The following is an 18,221-nucleotide window of genomic DNA, read 5'->3' on the forward strand; positions in this document are numbered from 1 at the left end:
CCCTATTCCTCTTTAAGACGAGGAAAATGAGTTTTTTAAAAAAATGAAAATTAGCTTTAAAAGCATTGGCTCCTTTAAAAAATATATATCATTTTTGCTCTTTTTTAAAAAAAATCTCCAGCTGAGACTCCCTCACAATCCTTTTGGAAACCTCTAAAAAATTAAATGCACTCCAAAGCCATGCCTTCCCATGTGTATGTGATATCTGAAACCAAATGCATATTTCCAATATTCTTTTGTTTTTGCTTAAATGCAAAACCGGAAGTGTTCTACTCTTTTCTATATCTATGCCAGCGGCCCATCCGTACATCCGGCTCCTTTTCCCGCGGTGGGGGTGGATGGAGTCACGTGTCTCCCTGCTTGCCCGGGCTTTGGAGCACGTGCGCTGCCACTTCCTCCTCCAGAGCTTAAAACCCTCCAGAATGCAATTTCTCTATGTTAAAAAGGACAGAAAAGCCAAATATTCCGATTTTTACTCCCAAATTATCTTAAATAATATATTTAAAGCATATTTAAATATATTAAACACATTAAATATATTTAAAGCATATTTAAATATATATTATTGCAACCTGGGCAACTTTTAAGAGGGGTGGATTTCAACTCCCATAATTCCCAGCCAGCCTATTTTAAGATATGCCCTATTTTTTTTAAAAAAGAGACTTCTCTGCCACCCAGAAAAGAGACTTACTAAATATCTCTGAAGCAATATTTCTCAACTTTTTGAGAAATACTTTTTTAAAAGTTTTGTAGCCTCCCAGCATGCCCCAGCTGAAATCCTAGACTGGTCCAGTTAAAAAGTCCCAGAATGTCTCAGCCAGCATGCTGAAATTGAGTTCTAAACATTTGAAAGCTCCCAAGCGTGGGGGGAGAATGGTTTAATTCAATCTTGCAATGCTGGCTGGGGGGAATTCTGGGAGTTGAAGTCCACCCACCTTAAAATAGCCAAGGTTAAAAAAAAACCCTAAAATAATCTAAAACATCTCTTTGCTTTTCAGTTCACCGTTTCCCATCTCCCAATGCAACGACGCTTCTTTTCGAGAAAACAAGCCTCAATTTTCCGTATTCTGCTCCTCTTGAAGAGGTAACAAATGAAAATTAAACTGCGATGGCAGCGTAAAAGTGACTGAGGTCTCCTCTCTCTGTTCTTCCTGGGTTTTTTTTTTATCTGAACAGAGAAAAATGTGGAGAAGCAGATAAAGCAACCCAAACCCGGATGTAGAACGACACCAATACAAATTTGCTTTCGACAGTACCAAAAAAAGAAAGTTCCTTTTTATGAAAAAGTAATTCCAGTGTGACAGAAATGGAGTTTCCCTCGTAAGTCCAAGAAAAAAAAAATTCCATTTTCTGAGAAAACTGACATTAGATAAGCCTTTATTTATTAAATGTATTTTGCTAGATTGAATTTATATGCACCCATCCCATTAGCCAAAGAATATTTAGATAGATAGCTAGATAGCTAGATAGATAGATAGATAGATAGATAGATAGATAGATAGATAGAGATGGATAGCTAGCTAGCTAGATATGATTAGACAGATAGATATGATTAGACAGATATAGATGATTGATAGACATGATTAGAAGATTAGATAGATAGATAGATAGATAGATAGATAGATAGATAGATAGATAGATAGATGATAGATAGATAGGGATGGATAGCTAGCTAGATATGATTAGACAGATATAGATGATTGATAGATATGATTAGATGATAGATAGATAAATAGATAGATATGATTAGACAGATATAGATGATTGATAGATATGATTAGATAGATGATAGATAGATAGATAGATAGATAGATAGATAGATAGATAGATAGATAATAGGCAGATAGAGAGAGATGGATAGATATAAATAGGTATAGATGTATAGAAAGAGATCCAGCCTTTATTCTTTTTGTAAATAACTCAGGGGGATGAAAAACCCGAATTTCATGCCCAGATCCACTGTCCTTGTTTAATGACAGGTTTGGACAAGGCCAAAATTTCAGCAGGTTGCGGTCTCTTGTTTGTATCCGTGCACACGTGCATGAAGAAATAAGAATCATTTTTCATCTTTCCACTTGTCCAAAACTGTCATTGAAGTCCAAGCGAGGACAATGGATTCCGCTAAGCGACAGCTTCTAATTTTTATTTATTTATTTTTTTGCAGGGTTTTCTTTCTTGGTTCTGCTACTTGGCAAGAAGAATATTAGAGAAACGGAGAATCAATGGCTCTGGATTTTCTCTTTTGCTAGGTAGATTCCCCCCCCCCGCCCCAGACCGTTCCCTTTGCAAGGCAGTTGAGTGGTAGCCTTTCTACAAATACAGCTTACAAATGTGTTAAAAAAAACAAGAAACCGCCTTATCTGAAAACAGAAAGCCCAGCATGAACCCCATGCAGTTGACTCCTTCCGTTGCTAACCATTTCCTCTAGTTACCTAAATTGATCTGGTCAAATTCTTTGAAAAGTCAAGTCAATTGGTACAACTTCGAGATACCAAGTATCTTTTGATCCATCCATAAACACAGGATGTACAACTGAGGGTAAAGACAGATTTTAAAAAAAAACTGGACAAAATAATAATAATAATAACAACAACAAAGGCAGGATCCAAATAAAAACATACAGAAAAATAAATTAAAAAGAACAGCAGAATATCGGATAGAAAAATCATGATAATCTCCTTGTCTTCCAGTTCAATTGATTCTGGACGAACGTGGCTTGTTTTAATTTGGGCTCATAAATTCTTGAGCTACAACCTTATCAGTATGGCTGAATTGCTAAATGCTGCAATTACCAATTTACGTCATTCTAAAACTTTCCTGATCTGTCCAACGAAAGTAACACGCATTTGTGAATCTCATTTTCAGATCCTCGACTGCTTAAGTTCGTGACGGCAAAAATTGCTGTCCCTGCGGTGCCCGAGACGCTGATTCGGTGAGTTGTTAAGCAGTTTATACACAGCTGACAGTGACTCTGTTAAAATCGGCAAAACATTTCTTTATATATGTGTGTATTTATTAAGCCAGTTTATGCGGCCACCCAATTCATACACCGTGATCCCAAGTGGCTTGCAAAAACATATATCGCCATGGAAAAACCCCATAAATGTCACACCAACCCCCATTCTGCATTGATTCGCTCAATAACCCTGGCGAAAAGGTCTTGAAAGCGGACACCTCGCTTAACAACCTGCTCTGGCTTTGCCATGAACTCGGTTGTGGTCGTTAAGTCGAGGACTAGCAAAAACAGCATTTAAAAATCAGGAGGATTTGGGTGGCTTCAGTTTAATTCACAGGCAACCAATTTTTGCCTTGGTAAAAATTAACATTCTGGAAGAAAATGGATGAGTCAGAAAGAAACGGTACGGGGGGAAAAAAAGGGTCCTTCTGATTTTTGGCTTCTCTCCCGACACCAAATCTGGCAAAGAGGATCAGGGGCCAGGAAAGAATATTCAGAAGTCATATGAAGACAGACATCTATTCTTCTGGGGGGGTCTTCGTTGGAGGTAGATCTTCGGTTTTTTTTTTTGAAATTTCAAGGGTGCTGTATGGATGCATCTCCTGAACCACCAGGTCCTAGAAGAAGGGAAAGCACAATGGGGTGACTTAAGGGGACGAGGGGCACTTATCCCCCAAAGGACAAAGGATGTTTACTTGCAACTGGGCTCACAGGGGCCAAAGCCCTAATCTGGATTCTTCGCTTTTCGCTTTGCATCCGGTCCCAGTCTAATCTGGAACTCAGCATCCACGCATCTCAGCTGCAATGATCAGAACAGCCACTAGAGGGCCGCGAACACATACAGGGCGTCCTCTACTTACGACTTGTCATTTAGGGACCGTTCCAGGTTTCCTGAGAAAGGATTGCAGGCGGTCTTCGACTTCATTTAGGGACCGTTCAAAGTCACAACGGCACCGGAAAAAAGCGACTGCTGACTTTCGTTTTTCGTAGCGTCCCCATGGTCACGCCATAGAAATCCAGACGCTCGGCAAGTGACTCGTATTTTATGACGGTCGCGGGGTCACGCGGTCCCCCTTTTGCGACCAGCGAACTCAGCGGAGACGCCGGATTCGCTGAACAACCCACATTGCCAAGTTAATTGCAGTGCTTCGCTTCATCAATGCGGCAGGCAAGGTCGTAAAAGGGGACAAAAGTCACTTAACCAGTGTCTCGCTTAGCCACAGAGATCTCGGGTTCGTAAGTTGAGGACCACCTGCAAAATAATTTAGGGGACGTACCTCGTAGATGGCACAGGAGGGTTGGTTTGACTTCGTTTCCTTGTCGGTTGGTTTGGCGTTCTTCCCAAGCTGGAGCTGAAGGAAAAAGGGGGAATAAAAGAGATAAATGATAAATTGTTACAAAATTCCATGGTAATGTCTGGACTTCGGGATTGAGGCCTCTAATTTTGGGATTCCCCGGATGCTCACCTTAAGCCGGCAGTAGAGAAAAGTCAGGAGAATCCCGTAGGTGAACAGAATTCCATCCAAAATATAGCACACCTGCGATTCTTGTAGAGCTTCTGCAGACACAAGAGGTCAGGGAAGAATTGCAATTAAAATAATAATAATAAACGTGCACCTCCATTTACCACTATTCGTTTAGTGACCATTCAGTGTTCTAATCTCTCAGGGGCTGCCCCAAAGAAGAGGGAGTCAAGCTATTCTCCAAAGCACCAGAAGGCAGGACAATCGCTGGATTTGTTTAAAAATTATGGCAAAAAAAAAAGATCCTAAAATCTGCTGCTGGAATTGGGTATATCTAGTTTAATGAAGAGAAGGACTTGGGGTGTTCTAGTATTTGAGGGGCTGCCCCAAAGAAGAGGCAGTCAAGCTATTCTCCAAAGTGCTTGAAGGCAGGACAAGAAGCAACGGATGGAAGCTGATCAAACAGAGAAGCAACCTGGAATTAAAGGGAGGAATTTCCTGACAGTGAGAACAATTAGTCAGTGGAACAACCTGCCTCCAGAAGTTGTGAGTGCTCCAACACTGGAAGTTTTTAAGAAGAGACCGGAGAGCCATTTGTCTGAAATGGTAAAGGGTTTCCTGCCTGAGCAGGGGGTTGGACTAGATGACCTCCAAGGTCCCTTCCACCACCACCACCACCATCATCATCATCATCATATTATTATTATTATTATTATTATTGTTGTTGTTGTTGTTGTTGTTGTTGTTGTTGTTGTATGCCAATTCCACTTTGAGTAGAAAATGAAAGGCAGTGCCTTTTAATTCCCTTCGTGGTGATCCCACAGTTGCCTACATGGGTAAAAAGCCACCTGCAAAGGAGTCCCCAGTTTGGGTGGCTCTTTCCTTTCCAGGTTTCTAGCCCTGATGATCCCAGGGAGGAAACAAAGGCAGTGACTGCGAAAGGCTTAGGAACTGTCTTCAATACAGATCGCGCTCGACTTACAACCGTTCATTTAGTGGCCATTCAAAGTTACATCGGCGCTGAAAAAAAGTGTGACTGACGATCGTTTTTCACACTTACGACCGTTGCGGCATCCCCAGAGTCACGTGATCCTTCGCTCCTTCCGGCGTGATCTAAAAACTTATCTATTCCAACAAGCCAGCCTGGCCTGATGGATTTGGGTTTTAAAATTATTTATCTAATGTATTCTTGTTTTATTGCTCTGTACACCGCCCTGAGTCCTCCGGGAGAAGGGCGGTATATAAATCAAATAAATAAATAAATAAATAAATCAAAATTCAGCCGCTGGGCGACTGACTCGTATTTATGACGGTGACAGAGTCTCAGAGTCACGTGGTCTGCTTCTGCGATCTTACGACAAGCAAAGGCCACGCTGGGGGGGGGGGGGAGCCCGATTGATTTAACAACCCCGTTGCTAACTTCGCCACTGCGTTGATTCCCTGTGGCCAGAGCGGTCTTAAAACAGGGCAAAAGGTAAGAAATATCTCGCTTAGCGACACCATTGTGGTCCTACGTCGAAGGCTCCCTGTAACTAATCATTCTGGGAGAGGCAACATCTGTAAACCAGGATCAGCTTTTTGCCAAACACGGTTCTCTTTTCTTCTTAAGGGCTGTTCTGGGAAACCCAGTGATGGCGCAAGTCACTTCTGGAGAAAACATTTGCTTGCGGCTTAAAAAAATAAATAAATGAGAGGACAACCCAATTGCTATGGGTTTGACCTCTGTCCGTCATCAACAAAGCACTCTACAAAACCACAAGCCTTTGGTTGATTTCTGATGTTGCAAAGTGTAAAAATCTTTCAAGTTTGCAAAATATATATATATATATATATATATATATATATGCCGAGGAAAGAATTCTGCAGAGCTGGACAAGAGAATGGAAAGAGAAACCTTTAAAGCACCAAGGCAGGAGAACGTTCCCTTATAAGGGAAAGGATTACACACATTGGGGATTTTGAGATTTTAAAATGCATGAAGACATGTGCAAACTCATCAAAATTAAAACGCCTTTTTTTTTTCCCCGACCAAGGTTTCAATTCCTTGCTCACAAGGAGTTCCTGGTCACGTCCATCTTGCTTGCTGATCAAGCCACAAGCTACTGTATATATTTGCATCGTTCTATATTTTGTGAAAGGGACGCGGTGGCTCAGTGGGTTAGGACGCTGAGCTTGTCGGTCAGAAGGTCGGCAGTTTGGCGGGTCGAATCCCGAGTGCCGCGTAGCAGAGCGAGCGCCTGTTACTCGTCCCAGCTTCTGCCAACCTAGCAGTTCGAAAGCACGTAAAAATGCAAGTAGAAAAATAGGGACCACTCCGGTGGGAAGGTCACAGCGTTCCGTGCGCCTTTGGCGTCTAGTCATGCCGGCCACATGACCACGGAGACGTCCTCGGACAAGCGCTGGCTCTTCGGCTTTGAAACGGAGATGAGCACCGGCCCCTAGAGTCGGAAACGACTAGCACGCATGTGCAGGGGAAACTTTACCTTTACCTATATTTTGTGAAGTTAATTCTTAGCTTGGGGTCCGTGAACCTGACTGAGAAAGAAGTTAGCTTGATTGTCACTAACCTCTCTTTAAAATTTAACATCGTGTTCAATAAGGGGCAGTGGGGGAAAGAGAAACAACCAATTTAGGGTCTCTCGTCTCCCAAAAATTATCCTGTCATTATTGATGATTTTTGCTTCTTTATTTGGTAAGGTTGCTGACTATGTCTCTCTTGAAGTTCCTCAAGCAACATAATGACAACCATTACGGGATGAAAACATGAAAGCATCGGACATCAAATATTAAAACATTGACATTGGTTTTATATCCTTCAAACGCTAACAATTAAAAACAAACAAACCTGGCCCTATATATAAAATTCAAATGTATATCTGGCCCATCGTTTTGAGAATCCAAGGGCAGCATCCCGTTTTGAAAAATAAAAAAAAACAGCTTTTCATTTTTTTTCCCTATCCTAAATCAACTGCTTTGTTGGCGGAAAAAAAAAATCACTCGCCGATGAATCACGATTTTTAAAAAAGGGTTGCCTTCCTCTCCGAGCGTTCATCCCCGGTTAACCAAATCACAGTTGTTTGGATAAATCTTTTTTTTTTTTCACTTTCTCCGCTGCCTCCAAACTTTTATTAAAAGCACAGGTGAGAGGGATGCACACAACGCCCTAAGTTAACACAACACTCTCTGGGCTCAAGCAGAGAGGAATAAAGAGGCAAAAAAAAAAGGTTGGGTTTAAAATGTTGGGGAGGGTCTCTGGAAACTTCCGGCTCAGGCTTGTTGAGAAGAAGGAACAGTTCCAAGACCAAGAAGCCAGAAGGAATATTTATTTATTTAAGGCAAGACACTCCCCCCATACCTCCCTCCGTGCAATCCCTGCTCCCTTTCTCTCCCATCTTTTAGGAAAAGAATAGAGAAGAAGAGAAGAGAATATAGAATAAAACAGAACAGAAATGGAATGAGAGAGAATATAGAATAAAACGACAGAAATGGAATGGAATGGAGTGGAAGAAAAGAGAAGAGAGGAGAATAATAATAATAATAATTTAATTTTTATACCGCCCTTCTCCCGAAGGACTCAGGCGGTGTACAGGGCAATGCAATAAAATACAATATATAAAAATTAAAAGAAATATAGAACAGAGTAGAACAGAACAGAACATGAATGGAATGGAATGGAATAGAAATGAGTTGGAAGGGACCTTGGAGGTCTTCTAGTCCAACCCCGCGCTCAGGCAGGAAACCCTATCCCATTTGAAAGGGTTCTCCAACCTGAATAGTAAATTATTACTATTAGTCTGATGGTTTCAACGTTTTATTGGCTTTTCATGTTTGTAAGCCGCCGAGAGTTGCTTCTAAACAAAAATTGGGACCAAATCTCCCAACTTGTGAGTAGGACCAGTTTGGCACCGGGGTTAAGGTGCTAGCCTAGAAAAACCAGGAGACGGTGAGTTCTAGCTGACCGGTTGAACTTCACAATTTTTTTTTTCATGTTGGTGGGTTTTTTTTTTTTTTTGGAAAATCTGGTTAGCTTAGCCAGCTTCCACCTTAATCACATTTTAACTCTAGTTTACTGCTTTGAGACGGAGGAAGGGGTTGCAATTCCCCCAAAACCCACCCCTTCCCTTAATCTCTTTTTTCCCCCTGACCACCCCAGATGCAAGAAGAGATGGAGGCGGACTTTACCTGCTCCTTTCACCAAGAGAAGAAACAGGACAGCCAACCCCAGAAAGTTCATTTTGGAGACGTGGGTCCCCAAAAGGCAAAGAGCGCGGCGAGTGTCGGCAAAATCCGGCTGGGTCCCCTCTGGTTTTGCCCCTCAATCAGCGGCCTTCAGCTCCACCACCCTCAGCTCAGCACGACGGATGCAGCCACCAGACCACAAGTCTTCCTGCAGTGAGTGCGCTCTGGGTTCTTAAGCCGACAAATAATTCAGCTTCCCTTTTTCCACCCAGGCTGGACACACGAGAGACTTTTTTTTTTTTGCGGAGGAAGGGAGGGCAAAGGAAGTGGGAGTAACTGGAAACCTTATCTGGGAATCGGACTGTTTGGCTAGATCGAGGGGTTTCTGGGATCATTCTTTGCCTGGGAATCGGATGGCGGACTCTGCAAGTCCATCTGACCTTGAGTGACCCTTAAGGGAATAACAAGAGTTGGAAGGGACCTTGGAGATCTTCTAGTCCAACCCGCTGCTCAAACAGGAGACCCGGTCCCATTTCAGACAAATGGCTGCCACTCTCTTCTTAAAGACTTCCAGTGATGGATGGATGGAAGGAAGGAAGGAAGGAAGGAAGGAAGGAAGGAAGGAAGGAAGGAAGGAAGGAAGGAAGGAAGGAAGGAATTAACTGAATCTGGCTTTCCTATGGACTCTTGTGTCAGGTCGCAAAACAGGGATCGCATGACCCTGGGACACTGCAACCGTCATAAACACGAATCAGTTGCCAGGTGTCTGAATTTCGATCGTGTGACCACCGGGATGCTGCAAATGGCCATAAAGTGTGAAAAACGGTCCTAAGTCACTCTTTTTCAGTGTAAAATTTGGAAGCGGACCCGTGCGGATGGAGACAAGGGGACTCTGGATGAGCCAAGGCTGAAAACATAGAGGGGGGGGGGGAAGCAGAAATTGGACAATGTGAACAAGCTCTTCAGAGGCCATTTATTATTTGTGAGGCTGTTTTATTCTTGTTTGGTTCACCTCGCCTCCTGTCCCAAAGCCAAATTACAGCAAAAACAATCACACAGTAAACAGTAGTAGGATGCTGAGTGAAGATTCCTGGAAGGGGAGTGGGGCGGGGGAGAGATGGCATCCACTGCAAGGGATGGGTTCCTATCCCGTCGCCCCCGCCGGGCCGGATACTGATCTATCTGTCCACTTCGCCAAAGACGATATCCTGGGTGCCTGAAGGAGGAAAGACAAGGAATCCATTACGTTTCACAACCTCTCCAAAGTTGGGAGGCGGTTAAGGCTTTGGAGTTCTGATCCCCATCATCCCCGGCTGGCACGGCAGATGGAGAGGGAGAACAAGAATTAAGAGGGTCAACAGTGGGGCTTCCTTTGCAACCTGTGGCTTCTTTTGCCGTGTGGCTTAATGACTCCGTGCTGGCTGGGGGATTCTAGGAGTTGAAGTCCACCCTTCTGGCTGGAGGATTCTGGGAGTTGAAGTCCACCCATCTTAAAGTACCCAAGAAACACTCCACTAGGGTTTTGTAATCTGGTTTAAGAAAGCAGCCCACCGTCGCTCCCTCTGCCTTGGCGAAGCAAATTATGGTTAGTGCCAGGCTGACTTGGGGGCTGCTCACTCTGAAACTGTAACTGTATTTTATTCTTTTTCATCTGTTGTGAGGGGCCCAGCCCTGTCTGAAGTTGGCCGGCACCAGATCAAATTTGCTGAATTAAATTGCTTTCCCCCCCAAGAAACAGGAGGAGGAGAAACGCCGAGGCTCACCGATGATGGCCACCACATCAGCAAGCATGTGACCCTTGGACATTTTATCTAAAGCGGCCTGCAAAAAGAAAGGAAGAAAATTTTAGAGGAATGAATGGTTTAAAAAAAAGCACCCTTGGGCTTAGGGGGACGGCTACTCCGAGGCCAGAAGGAATGAAAAAATAATAAAAATATCCTCCCCCCACTTATACTCCTGTGAATTAGGAAGGTGAGCTGCTTCTGAATATTATCCGGTTGCTTTGGATTTTGAAAACGTTTCCACCCCCTTTGATGCACACAGGCAAACCTCAACTTATAACAGTCCCATTTAGCGACTGATGTTACAATGGGCTGGGGGGGGGAAAGCGACTTACGGCCGTTTTTCACCCTTACGACCGTTGCAGCATCGCTGTGATCGAAATTCACGCCTGGCAACCGGCTCACGTTTATGACGGTCGCAGTGTCTCCCGGGGGTGGTGGTGGTCACGCGATGCCCCTTTTGCAACCTTCCAACTAAGCCAAGTCAAGGGGGAAGCCGGATTCACTTACCGACTGTGTGCCTCACTTAACAATGGTGGGAAGGAAGGTCGAGAAATGGGGGCTAAGCGCACTCAGCCCTCTCGCTTAGCAACAGAAATGTTGGGTTTAATTGTGGCCGCTAAGTCGACGGCTACCTGTATTTCCCTCCAGACAATCTACTTTGACCTCATGGGGGCGCAGACTATCAATCAACCAATCAATTAGGATAGAGGTGGAAGGGACCTTGGCTTCAGACACAAATACAGATCGAAGATGTGCCAAAAAAACAACCCTCCGAGCATTTTGCAGAGAAAAGGATATAAGAGATTAGCCCGCTGGCTAAATGGAAGGCAGAAGGTTTTAACAGGATGGGGATTAAAAAAAAAGTGTCAATCAATCAGAATCGGAAGGGAAGGGACCTTGGAGGTCTTCTAGTCCAGCCCCCTGCTCAAGCAGGAGAACCTCTACCATTTCAGACAAGCGAATCTCTCTTTTAAAAAAATCTCCAGTGTTGGAGCATTCACAGCTTCTGGAGGCAAGCTGTTCCACTGGATATTTGTCCTCACTGTTAGGAAGTTTCTCCTTAATCCCAGGCTGCTTCTCTCTTTGGACAGCTTCCAACCATTGTTTCTCGTCCTGCCTTCTGGTGATTTGGAGAATAGGTTGACAGCCCCCCCAACCAACTTCTTTGTGGCAGCCCCTCAAACACTGGAATATTTCTATATTTCTCTCTTACCAAGTGTGCAAAGCCGGGCGCTTTGATCTTGCAGCGATAGGGTCGGCTGCTACCGTCAGAGACCAAGTAGACCCCAAACTCACCCTAACAGCGGAAGGAAGCAAAGTTGAGGGACGAAAGATGTTAACTTCCTTGAAATCCTCCAACAAGGAAAGAAAGCTAGAATCAAGCTGAAAAGGTTACCAGCAGCTACGTAAAATGGGGGAGGGTGGGGTTGGGGGCTTGCCAGAGTGGGTTTGATAGGATCGAGCATCTGCACACGGTAAGAGAACGGATAACTCTTAGAAACGAAAGGTGGTTCTATTTGAAATCCTCAAACGAGTCCAAACAGGGCTGGATCTTCGCTTTGAGGGTGTCCCCTTATTGGCGAGACTTTTTTTGGGGGTGGGGAGTCCGTGCTTAGGATCCACGCAGCTTCTGCCAAAGCGTTGTTCACAAATTCAGTATTTACCTTTGGAGCCTCAATGGCGGTGTATGTGGCCCCGGGCGGCACTTGATAGCCCTCGGTGTACAGTTTGAAGTGATGGATGAGCGCCTCCATGGACGTCTAATGAGAGGGAAAAAGGAAGGTTTAAGGTAACCTCCGGAGGCCCTGCTCCTTCGTGGCTTAATGATGGTTAAGCCCAACAAGAGAGGTGTCTAAAAAAAAAAAAAAGGTCAAATCACGGCAACCGGGCTATGACGTTTATTAAAACCTGAGACGTTGCGTTCCTCATCCGAGCAACTTCTCCAGTCCTTTTCACCATCGACGCGAGGAAGGAAGTCTTTTGTCGGGAAGAGACTCAACCGTACCTTCATCTCCGCTCTCTTCGGAGGCGAGACTTTGGCGTCGTCCACTTTGATCTCCCCTTCCGGCATCTTGTTCAAGGCCTGCAAGATGATGCGCAGCGACTGGCGCATCTCCTCTATGCGGCAGAGGTACCTGCGGGGAGCAGGGAAGACGGGGGAGGGCTTCAGAGGGGCTGCCAGGGACGGGAAGAACTTCGGAAAAGTCTAAGGAGAGTCCCCCTCCTCCAGGTCCCAGTTCTCCCAAAGGTGGCTTCTTCTCAGGAGGCAACTGACTCTCGTTTTTTTTCCCTTTGAAGATGTTTCGCTTCCCATCCCAGAAGCTTCTCTAGCTCCGACTGGATGGTGGGGAAGGGAAGGATTTATACTCCTTGCAGACTGCTGGTCATTTGCCTTCTTTTAGAGGGTCGTTGAGGCCACCTGGAGGTTTATCTGTGTCCTCAAGAGTCACCTGAGTGGTGCAAAGGGGTGGGGAGTTTTCGTGGAACTGCCGAAAGGGCTGCGTTCAACCGTCGTAAACTCATAAACCTCCAAGTGGCCTCAACCACTCTCCAAAACAGAGGCCTTCCGACTTGGCCCTTTGATGACTTGTGGACTTCAACTCCCAGGGTGCCTGGGTGAGGAATTCTGGGAGTTGAAGTCCGCAAGTCATCAAAGGGCCATGTTGGAAGAGCCGCTGCTCTGAAAGAAGACAAATGACCAGCTGTCTGCAAGGAGTATACATCCTTCTCATCCAAGAGGGGAACAGAAGGATTTATACTCCTTGCAGACAGCTGGTCATTTGCATCCTTTTAGGGAGCCGTTGAGGCCACTGGAAGGTTTGCCTGTTGTCCTCAGGGTCACCCGAGTGGTGCAAATGGGTGTGGAGTCTCCACGGAACTGCCGAAAGGATTGTGTTCAACAGTGAAGGGAGACAGGGCAGAAAACACAGTTTTTCCAGCCGTTCCAAGAAGGCTCCACACCCATTTTTTTAAAAAAATCCCATTTATATCCCGTCCTTCTCTGAAGACTCAGGGCGGCTTACAATTTAAAGCACAAATTAATGTGCTTAGCATTTGCACAGATATACCTCCGAGTGGCCTCAACGCTTCTCTAAAAGAAGACAACGGACTGTGGGGTAAGTGGAGGACTAGCTGTGTGTGGCGGAAGACTCTGGGATAGGAGAGGGAGGGGCTGTGCCCCCCCCAAAACAAACTGGAGCCACACCTGTCGTAACAGTCTCCGTTGGACCCGATGGGCACGTCGAACTCCACCTGGTCATAGACGTCGTAAGGCTGGGTTTTGCGAAGATCCCACTGGATCCCTGACCCGCGAAGCATCACACCGCTGGTGGGGGGAAACAAGAAGCCAATCAACAGCCTTTCGCCCTGGGGAGGAGATCACGGGATGAGGGGAAGCGTGGCGATGGAATGTGTAGGACGACGGGAAGAGAGAGACGGGATAAGAGACGGCTGAGCCCTCAAACTGTATATTTATATATTTTTTTATTTTAATTCCATTTATATCCCGCCCTTCTCCGAAGACTCAGGGCAGCTTACAAGCTTAGCAGTAGCCTTCATTCTATGTCTATGCCTGCTTATTAGGGCTTTCACACACACCCCAAGCGGCATTATTACAAAGTCAGCTTAATTGCCCCCAACAATCTGGGTCCTCATTTTACCTACCTGGGAAGGACGGAAGGCTGAGTCAACCTTGAGCCTGGTGGGACTCGAACCTGCACTGATTGCAGGCAGCTGGTGTTATTTAAGGAGGCATTAGCCCACTGCTCCACCAAGGCTCTTATAATGGTTGGAGAAAGCGGATCGGAAGAAAAGGGACAGCTTTAGACTTGCAGGATTCAGTTAGGGAAGCCTTACGGTACAGGCGGTCCCTGGCTTACGGCTAGAGATGGGGGGGGGAAACCCCGTTTTATTCCCCAAATGGCTTTGAGAAAAACAAAACAAATAAACAACAGAAAAAAACCACCCCGTTTTTCTAATTTTTCCAGTTTTTTCCCCACCCAGGCCTTCCCATCTCTACTTATAACTACGGCCGGGCTCAAAATTTCTGTTGCTAATCGAGATTTTTCCCCCCCCCCCACTCATTTTATGATCCTTCTGTCCACAACGCTTAAGGGAATCCCTGCAGCCTGTCTGCTTGCAAAGCTGGAACTTCAGACATGTTCTTGGCCGCAGTGAGCACGTCGCCCCGGAGAATCTGAAGTTATTTGCGAGGAGGAAGAGGAAGGACGGAAGCCCCAAACTTACCTAAAGCCACAATTGTGGGCATCTTCAGCCGAGATCACCCCAATACCGATCGTGCGGTTCCTCCAGATCCGGTTGTTGGTCAGCATCTGCACAGACAATCCTTGTTAGAGGAGTCTTGGCCAGAAAAGGGAGCCAGATTTTCGTCTTCAAAGGGCACCGCGCCCCACGACATCCTGTGCTGGGTCCCCTAAAATTAAATGGGTCTTCTCCTCGCCCCACCCCTCCCGCTCCATCACCACCAAAATCCCCCAACTCCCCCCCCCGTCTACCGAAGCAGCCTCACCTCCTCCACCTCGTCAACCCGGACGGAAAAATTCTTCACAAATTCGTAAATGTCGTCCATCAATCCCAGCGGCATATCCTGAACGGTCAGAGAAGCAACCTAGATGGTTCCTTGATGGACAGCCATTTGAAGAGCGGTGGGCCTCAACTCCCAGTCCGTTTGAAAGCCGCCAAGTCGGACAAACCCTGATCGCCCCCACTGTCACCACCATCGTCAAAGTTACGCTTCGAAGGCAGCAAGCTGCGGGTTGCAAACTCAGCCCTGCGTCCTTCACCTCCCAACGATTCCTTCCTTACCTGATGGACGCCTCCAGGCCGGACGTAAGCAGCGTGCATGCGTGCTCCGGACACCCGCTCGTAGAATTCAAACATCTGCCGAGAGATGTAGGTTTAGCGGGCTGGCGGATAGCATGTTATGTTGCTTCTCCCTTGCTGGGCGGTTCCTGGCTTCTACCTTAACGGAAGCCGGATCCAGATGTCCAGCCTAGTGGATCTCACAGAGGCCCGCAAAGTAGATTCAGGAACTGCTCCCAGCAGATTTGAAAGGTGTGTGTGTGTGTGTGTGTCTGTCTGTCTGTCTGTCTGTCTGTCTGTCTTGGATAGAGTTACCTTTTCTCTCTCTTCAAACATCCAGAAGAAGGGGGTCATGGCCCCAACGTCCAAGGCGTGGGTGGTGATGGCCATGATGTGGTTCAGCAGCCGTGTGATTTCCCCAAAGAGAACTAGGATGCAAAAACCAGGGTTAGGCTCTTTTAAAAAAAAACCTCTTAGCACTATCAATTTTAATCAATTTAGTTGGGCTTCCTTTTCAAAATTACTAGTTACTGTGCTGTGCAATGCCTAAGAATTTTGCTGCTGCTATTTATTGGCTATCAAATTCTTTCTCCGAATAAGCCAGGATCGGAACCCAAGAAAGGGATTCTGAAGAAGCTACCTTTAAACTAGGTTTTGCTGCTAATATGCACACACACCTGCCAGCTTGGCATAATAAATATAGGCAATACTCATCTTACGACCATCCATTCAAACTTGCAAAAACATTGGGGAAAAATGTTCCTCTGGCTTACGACCGTTCACAGCATCCTCTCGGTTGCAGGATTAAAAATTCGGGAGTTTGGCAACCGGCAATGCGTTTATGGCAATTTTCAGGCTTACAGAGTCTTCTGATCTCCGCTTGGGATCCCTCCCCCTGGGAATATTAAATAGAATATTTAAATCACCTCGTATCCATTGAGCTCTTACGGGCGGTTGGATATTCAAGAGTTTCTCGACGGCCAGAGAGTATGCCTGCTCGTTGCACATCATGGAGACGTAATCCAGTCGGTCAAAATAGGGCAGAGCCTGAGACAGAAAAATTGTTTGGTTTTTTTTTTTTTTTTAAAAAAAATTAACGGGATTTTGTCAAGCTTTCAAGACTGCGACGAAAGCTCTAATCCATAAAACCGAGTTCCAGTGCATAAACTCGCCTGCATTTTTTATTTTTTTGATTTTTATGTACTCCCCCCCCTCCCCCGTAGTCTTATTCAGCTTTTTGTTTTGTTTTTGTATTTTTCTCCCTTTTGGGGGGAAGTTTGTATTGCAATGTTTTGAATAAAATGAAAACTTATTGTTAATCTTCTTTACAAAAAAAAAGTAGTAAAATTGAGTTCCGGTCAAACTTGGGAGTCTTTTCTTGGTCTGGCCTTCCTCGAAGGGCTGTTGCTCTTTGTCACTGCTTTGCCTTCTTGATCAGGGACTCTGGGATTTTTTTTCTTTTTCTTTTAAACTACCAGGTTTGAATCTCCCTGCTGTGTATTGTGGATCCTGCACCTTCAGTGCAGGGGGTTGGGCTAAATGATCTCAAAGGTGCCTTCTGATTCTGGGTTTTAAACTATATCCAAAATGGAGCTGCAGCCTCCTGTGATAATTGCTCAGGCGGTTGAGAAACCACACCAGTGGCGTAAATGGAAGATATATAGGGTGCCCCCTTATCCACTTCTTACCTGGAGGTAGGTCTTATATTCTATGAGTTTCTCCGTCCCCCGGTGAAGCAAGCCAATGTGGGGATCACACTTCCTCACGTTCTCCCCATTCAACACCATCACCAGGCGCAAGACCCCGTGAGCGGCAGGATGTTGGGGTCCAAAGTTGAGAGTAATATTGGCCATCCTCCCTACTATAGGATCCCTGTCTGGGAGAGTAGAGAGATCACAGATTCCTTAGAGATGAGATGGTGAGTTCTAGTCCTGCCTTAGGCATGAAAGCCAGCTGGGTGACTCTGGGCCAATCACCAGGAGGCAGTGAGTTCTAATCCTGGCTTTCTAGGTAGGAAAGCCAGCTGGATGACATCCTGGTTTGTTGGGACATGAATGAAGACCCATAGCCGCCAAAGAACTGGCAGCGGTGAGGTTTCAACGGTTGCCCGGTATTGTGACACAACCGCAATGGAGATACTCACTATTCCACGGCGGAGGGAGCCATTTTTCTGTCACTTTGCTGGGGTACATGACGGCGCCTTCAAAATGCTTCATAAACTCCGCATCTGGCTGCCACTGTTTTCCTCTGAAAGAAGGGAAGAAAGGAGAACGGCTGCAACGCTTCGCCCTTCTTTGTGCAGCTGTCGCTCATCCTCTTCCTCACGGACACCAAGAGATCCCTTTTAAGCAGAGGGTCTTCAAGCTTGGCAACTTTTAAGACTTGCGGAGTCGAGCTCCCAGAATCCCTCAGCCAGAAATCTGGGAGCTGAAGTCGGCAAGTCTTAAAAGTTGCCAAGTTTGAAGTCCCTTGCTTTTAAGCAGTGGGGCCGTTTTGGTGGCAGCCCCCCACTTCCCCGTGCCAAAAACTCCCTTTGCATCCAGCCAGGATTATGCCGAAACGGGGGAGGGAGGCTTCACTTGCATTGAGGGCTCCCCCCCCCACCCAACATTTCTCCAAAATTTAGCACTACTCTAACCGTAAATGTGATGCCACAGGCTCCTATGCCTCTGAACACGTGCAGAGCGCCCTCCCCGTCCTTTCTGACCGCCTTTCTAGCAAACCCTGGGAGAGAACCCCTCCCAGGATCTATTGGGACCTCCATGAGGACTAGAAACCTGGCGTATCTCTCGGGGGTTCAACCAGGCATCCTCTTCCGCGAAGGGAAGCCATTTCCTGCTAGATATAGGACTGTCTCCTTCCATCTCGGATGGAAAAGGCGAGGATTACCTGCTAGGAGCGGCCCCCAGCGCCCTGCCGGGCAGCCACCATCCTGAAGGTGCCCGCAGCCGCCGGAGAGCCCTGAGCGCCGCCATCTTCCCACGCTGGACGGCAAAACACGCCGGTGCGCATGCGCCC

General features: G+C 46.0%; 2 protein-coding genes across 2 annotated transcripts; both read right to left on the bottom strand.

Annotated features, from left to right (window-relative positions):
- Window positions 1-2,611: 2,611 nt before the first annotated feature.
- On the bottom strand, window positions 2,612-8,946 carry FCER1G (Fc epsilon receptor Ig). Its single transcript, XM_083374092.1, has 4 exons — window positions 8,602-8,946; window positions 4,423-4,514; window positions 4,234-4,308; window positions 2,612-3,573 (listed from the first exon to the last, which is right to left on the bottom strand). Exons 1-4 carry the CDS (start codon window positions 8,651-8,653, stop codon window positions 3,475-3,477), a joined length of 318 nt encoding a protein of 105 aa, XP_083230218.1. The 5' UTR covers window positions 8,654-8,946; the 3' UTR covers window positions 2,612-3,474.
- A 611-nt stretch (window positions 8,947-9,557) lies between these two features.
- Window positions 9,558-18,195, bottom strand: NDUFS2 (NADH:ubiquinone oxidoreductase core subunit S2). Its single transcript, XM_083374723.1, has 14 exons — window positions 18,093-18,195; window positions 17,347-17,450; window positions 16,892-17,079; window positions 16,130-16,250; window positions 15,519-15,631; window positions 15,207-15,281; window positions 14,911-14,988; window positions 14,628-14,713; window positions 13,588-13,707; window positions 12,388-12,517; window positions 12,047-12,142; window positions 11,596-11,679; window positions 10,362-10,419; window positions 9,558-9,814 (listed from the first exon to the last, which is right to left on the bottom strand). Exons 1-14 carry the CDS (start codon window positions 18,176-18,178, stop codon window positions 9,777-9,779), a joined length of 1,377 nt encoding a protein of 458 aa, XP_083230849.1. The 5' UTR covers window positions 18,179-18,195; the 3' UTR covers window positions 9,558-9,776.
- Between the last annotated feature and the right edge of the window lie 26 nt (window positions 18,196-18,221).

The sequence above is a fragment of the Vipera ursinii genome (assembly GCF_947247035.1).
Source record: "Vipera ursinii genome assembly, chromosome: 15".
Classification (NCBI taxonomy): Eukaryota; Metazoa; Chordata; class Lepidosauria; order Squamata; family Viperidae; genus Vipera; species Vipera ursinii.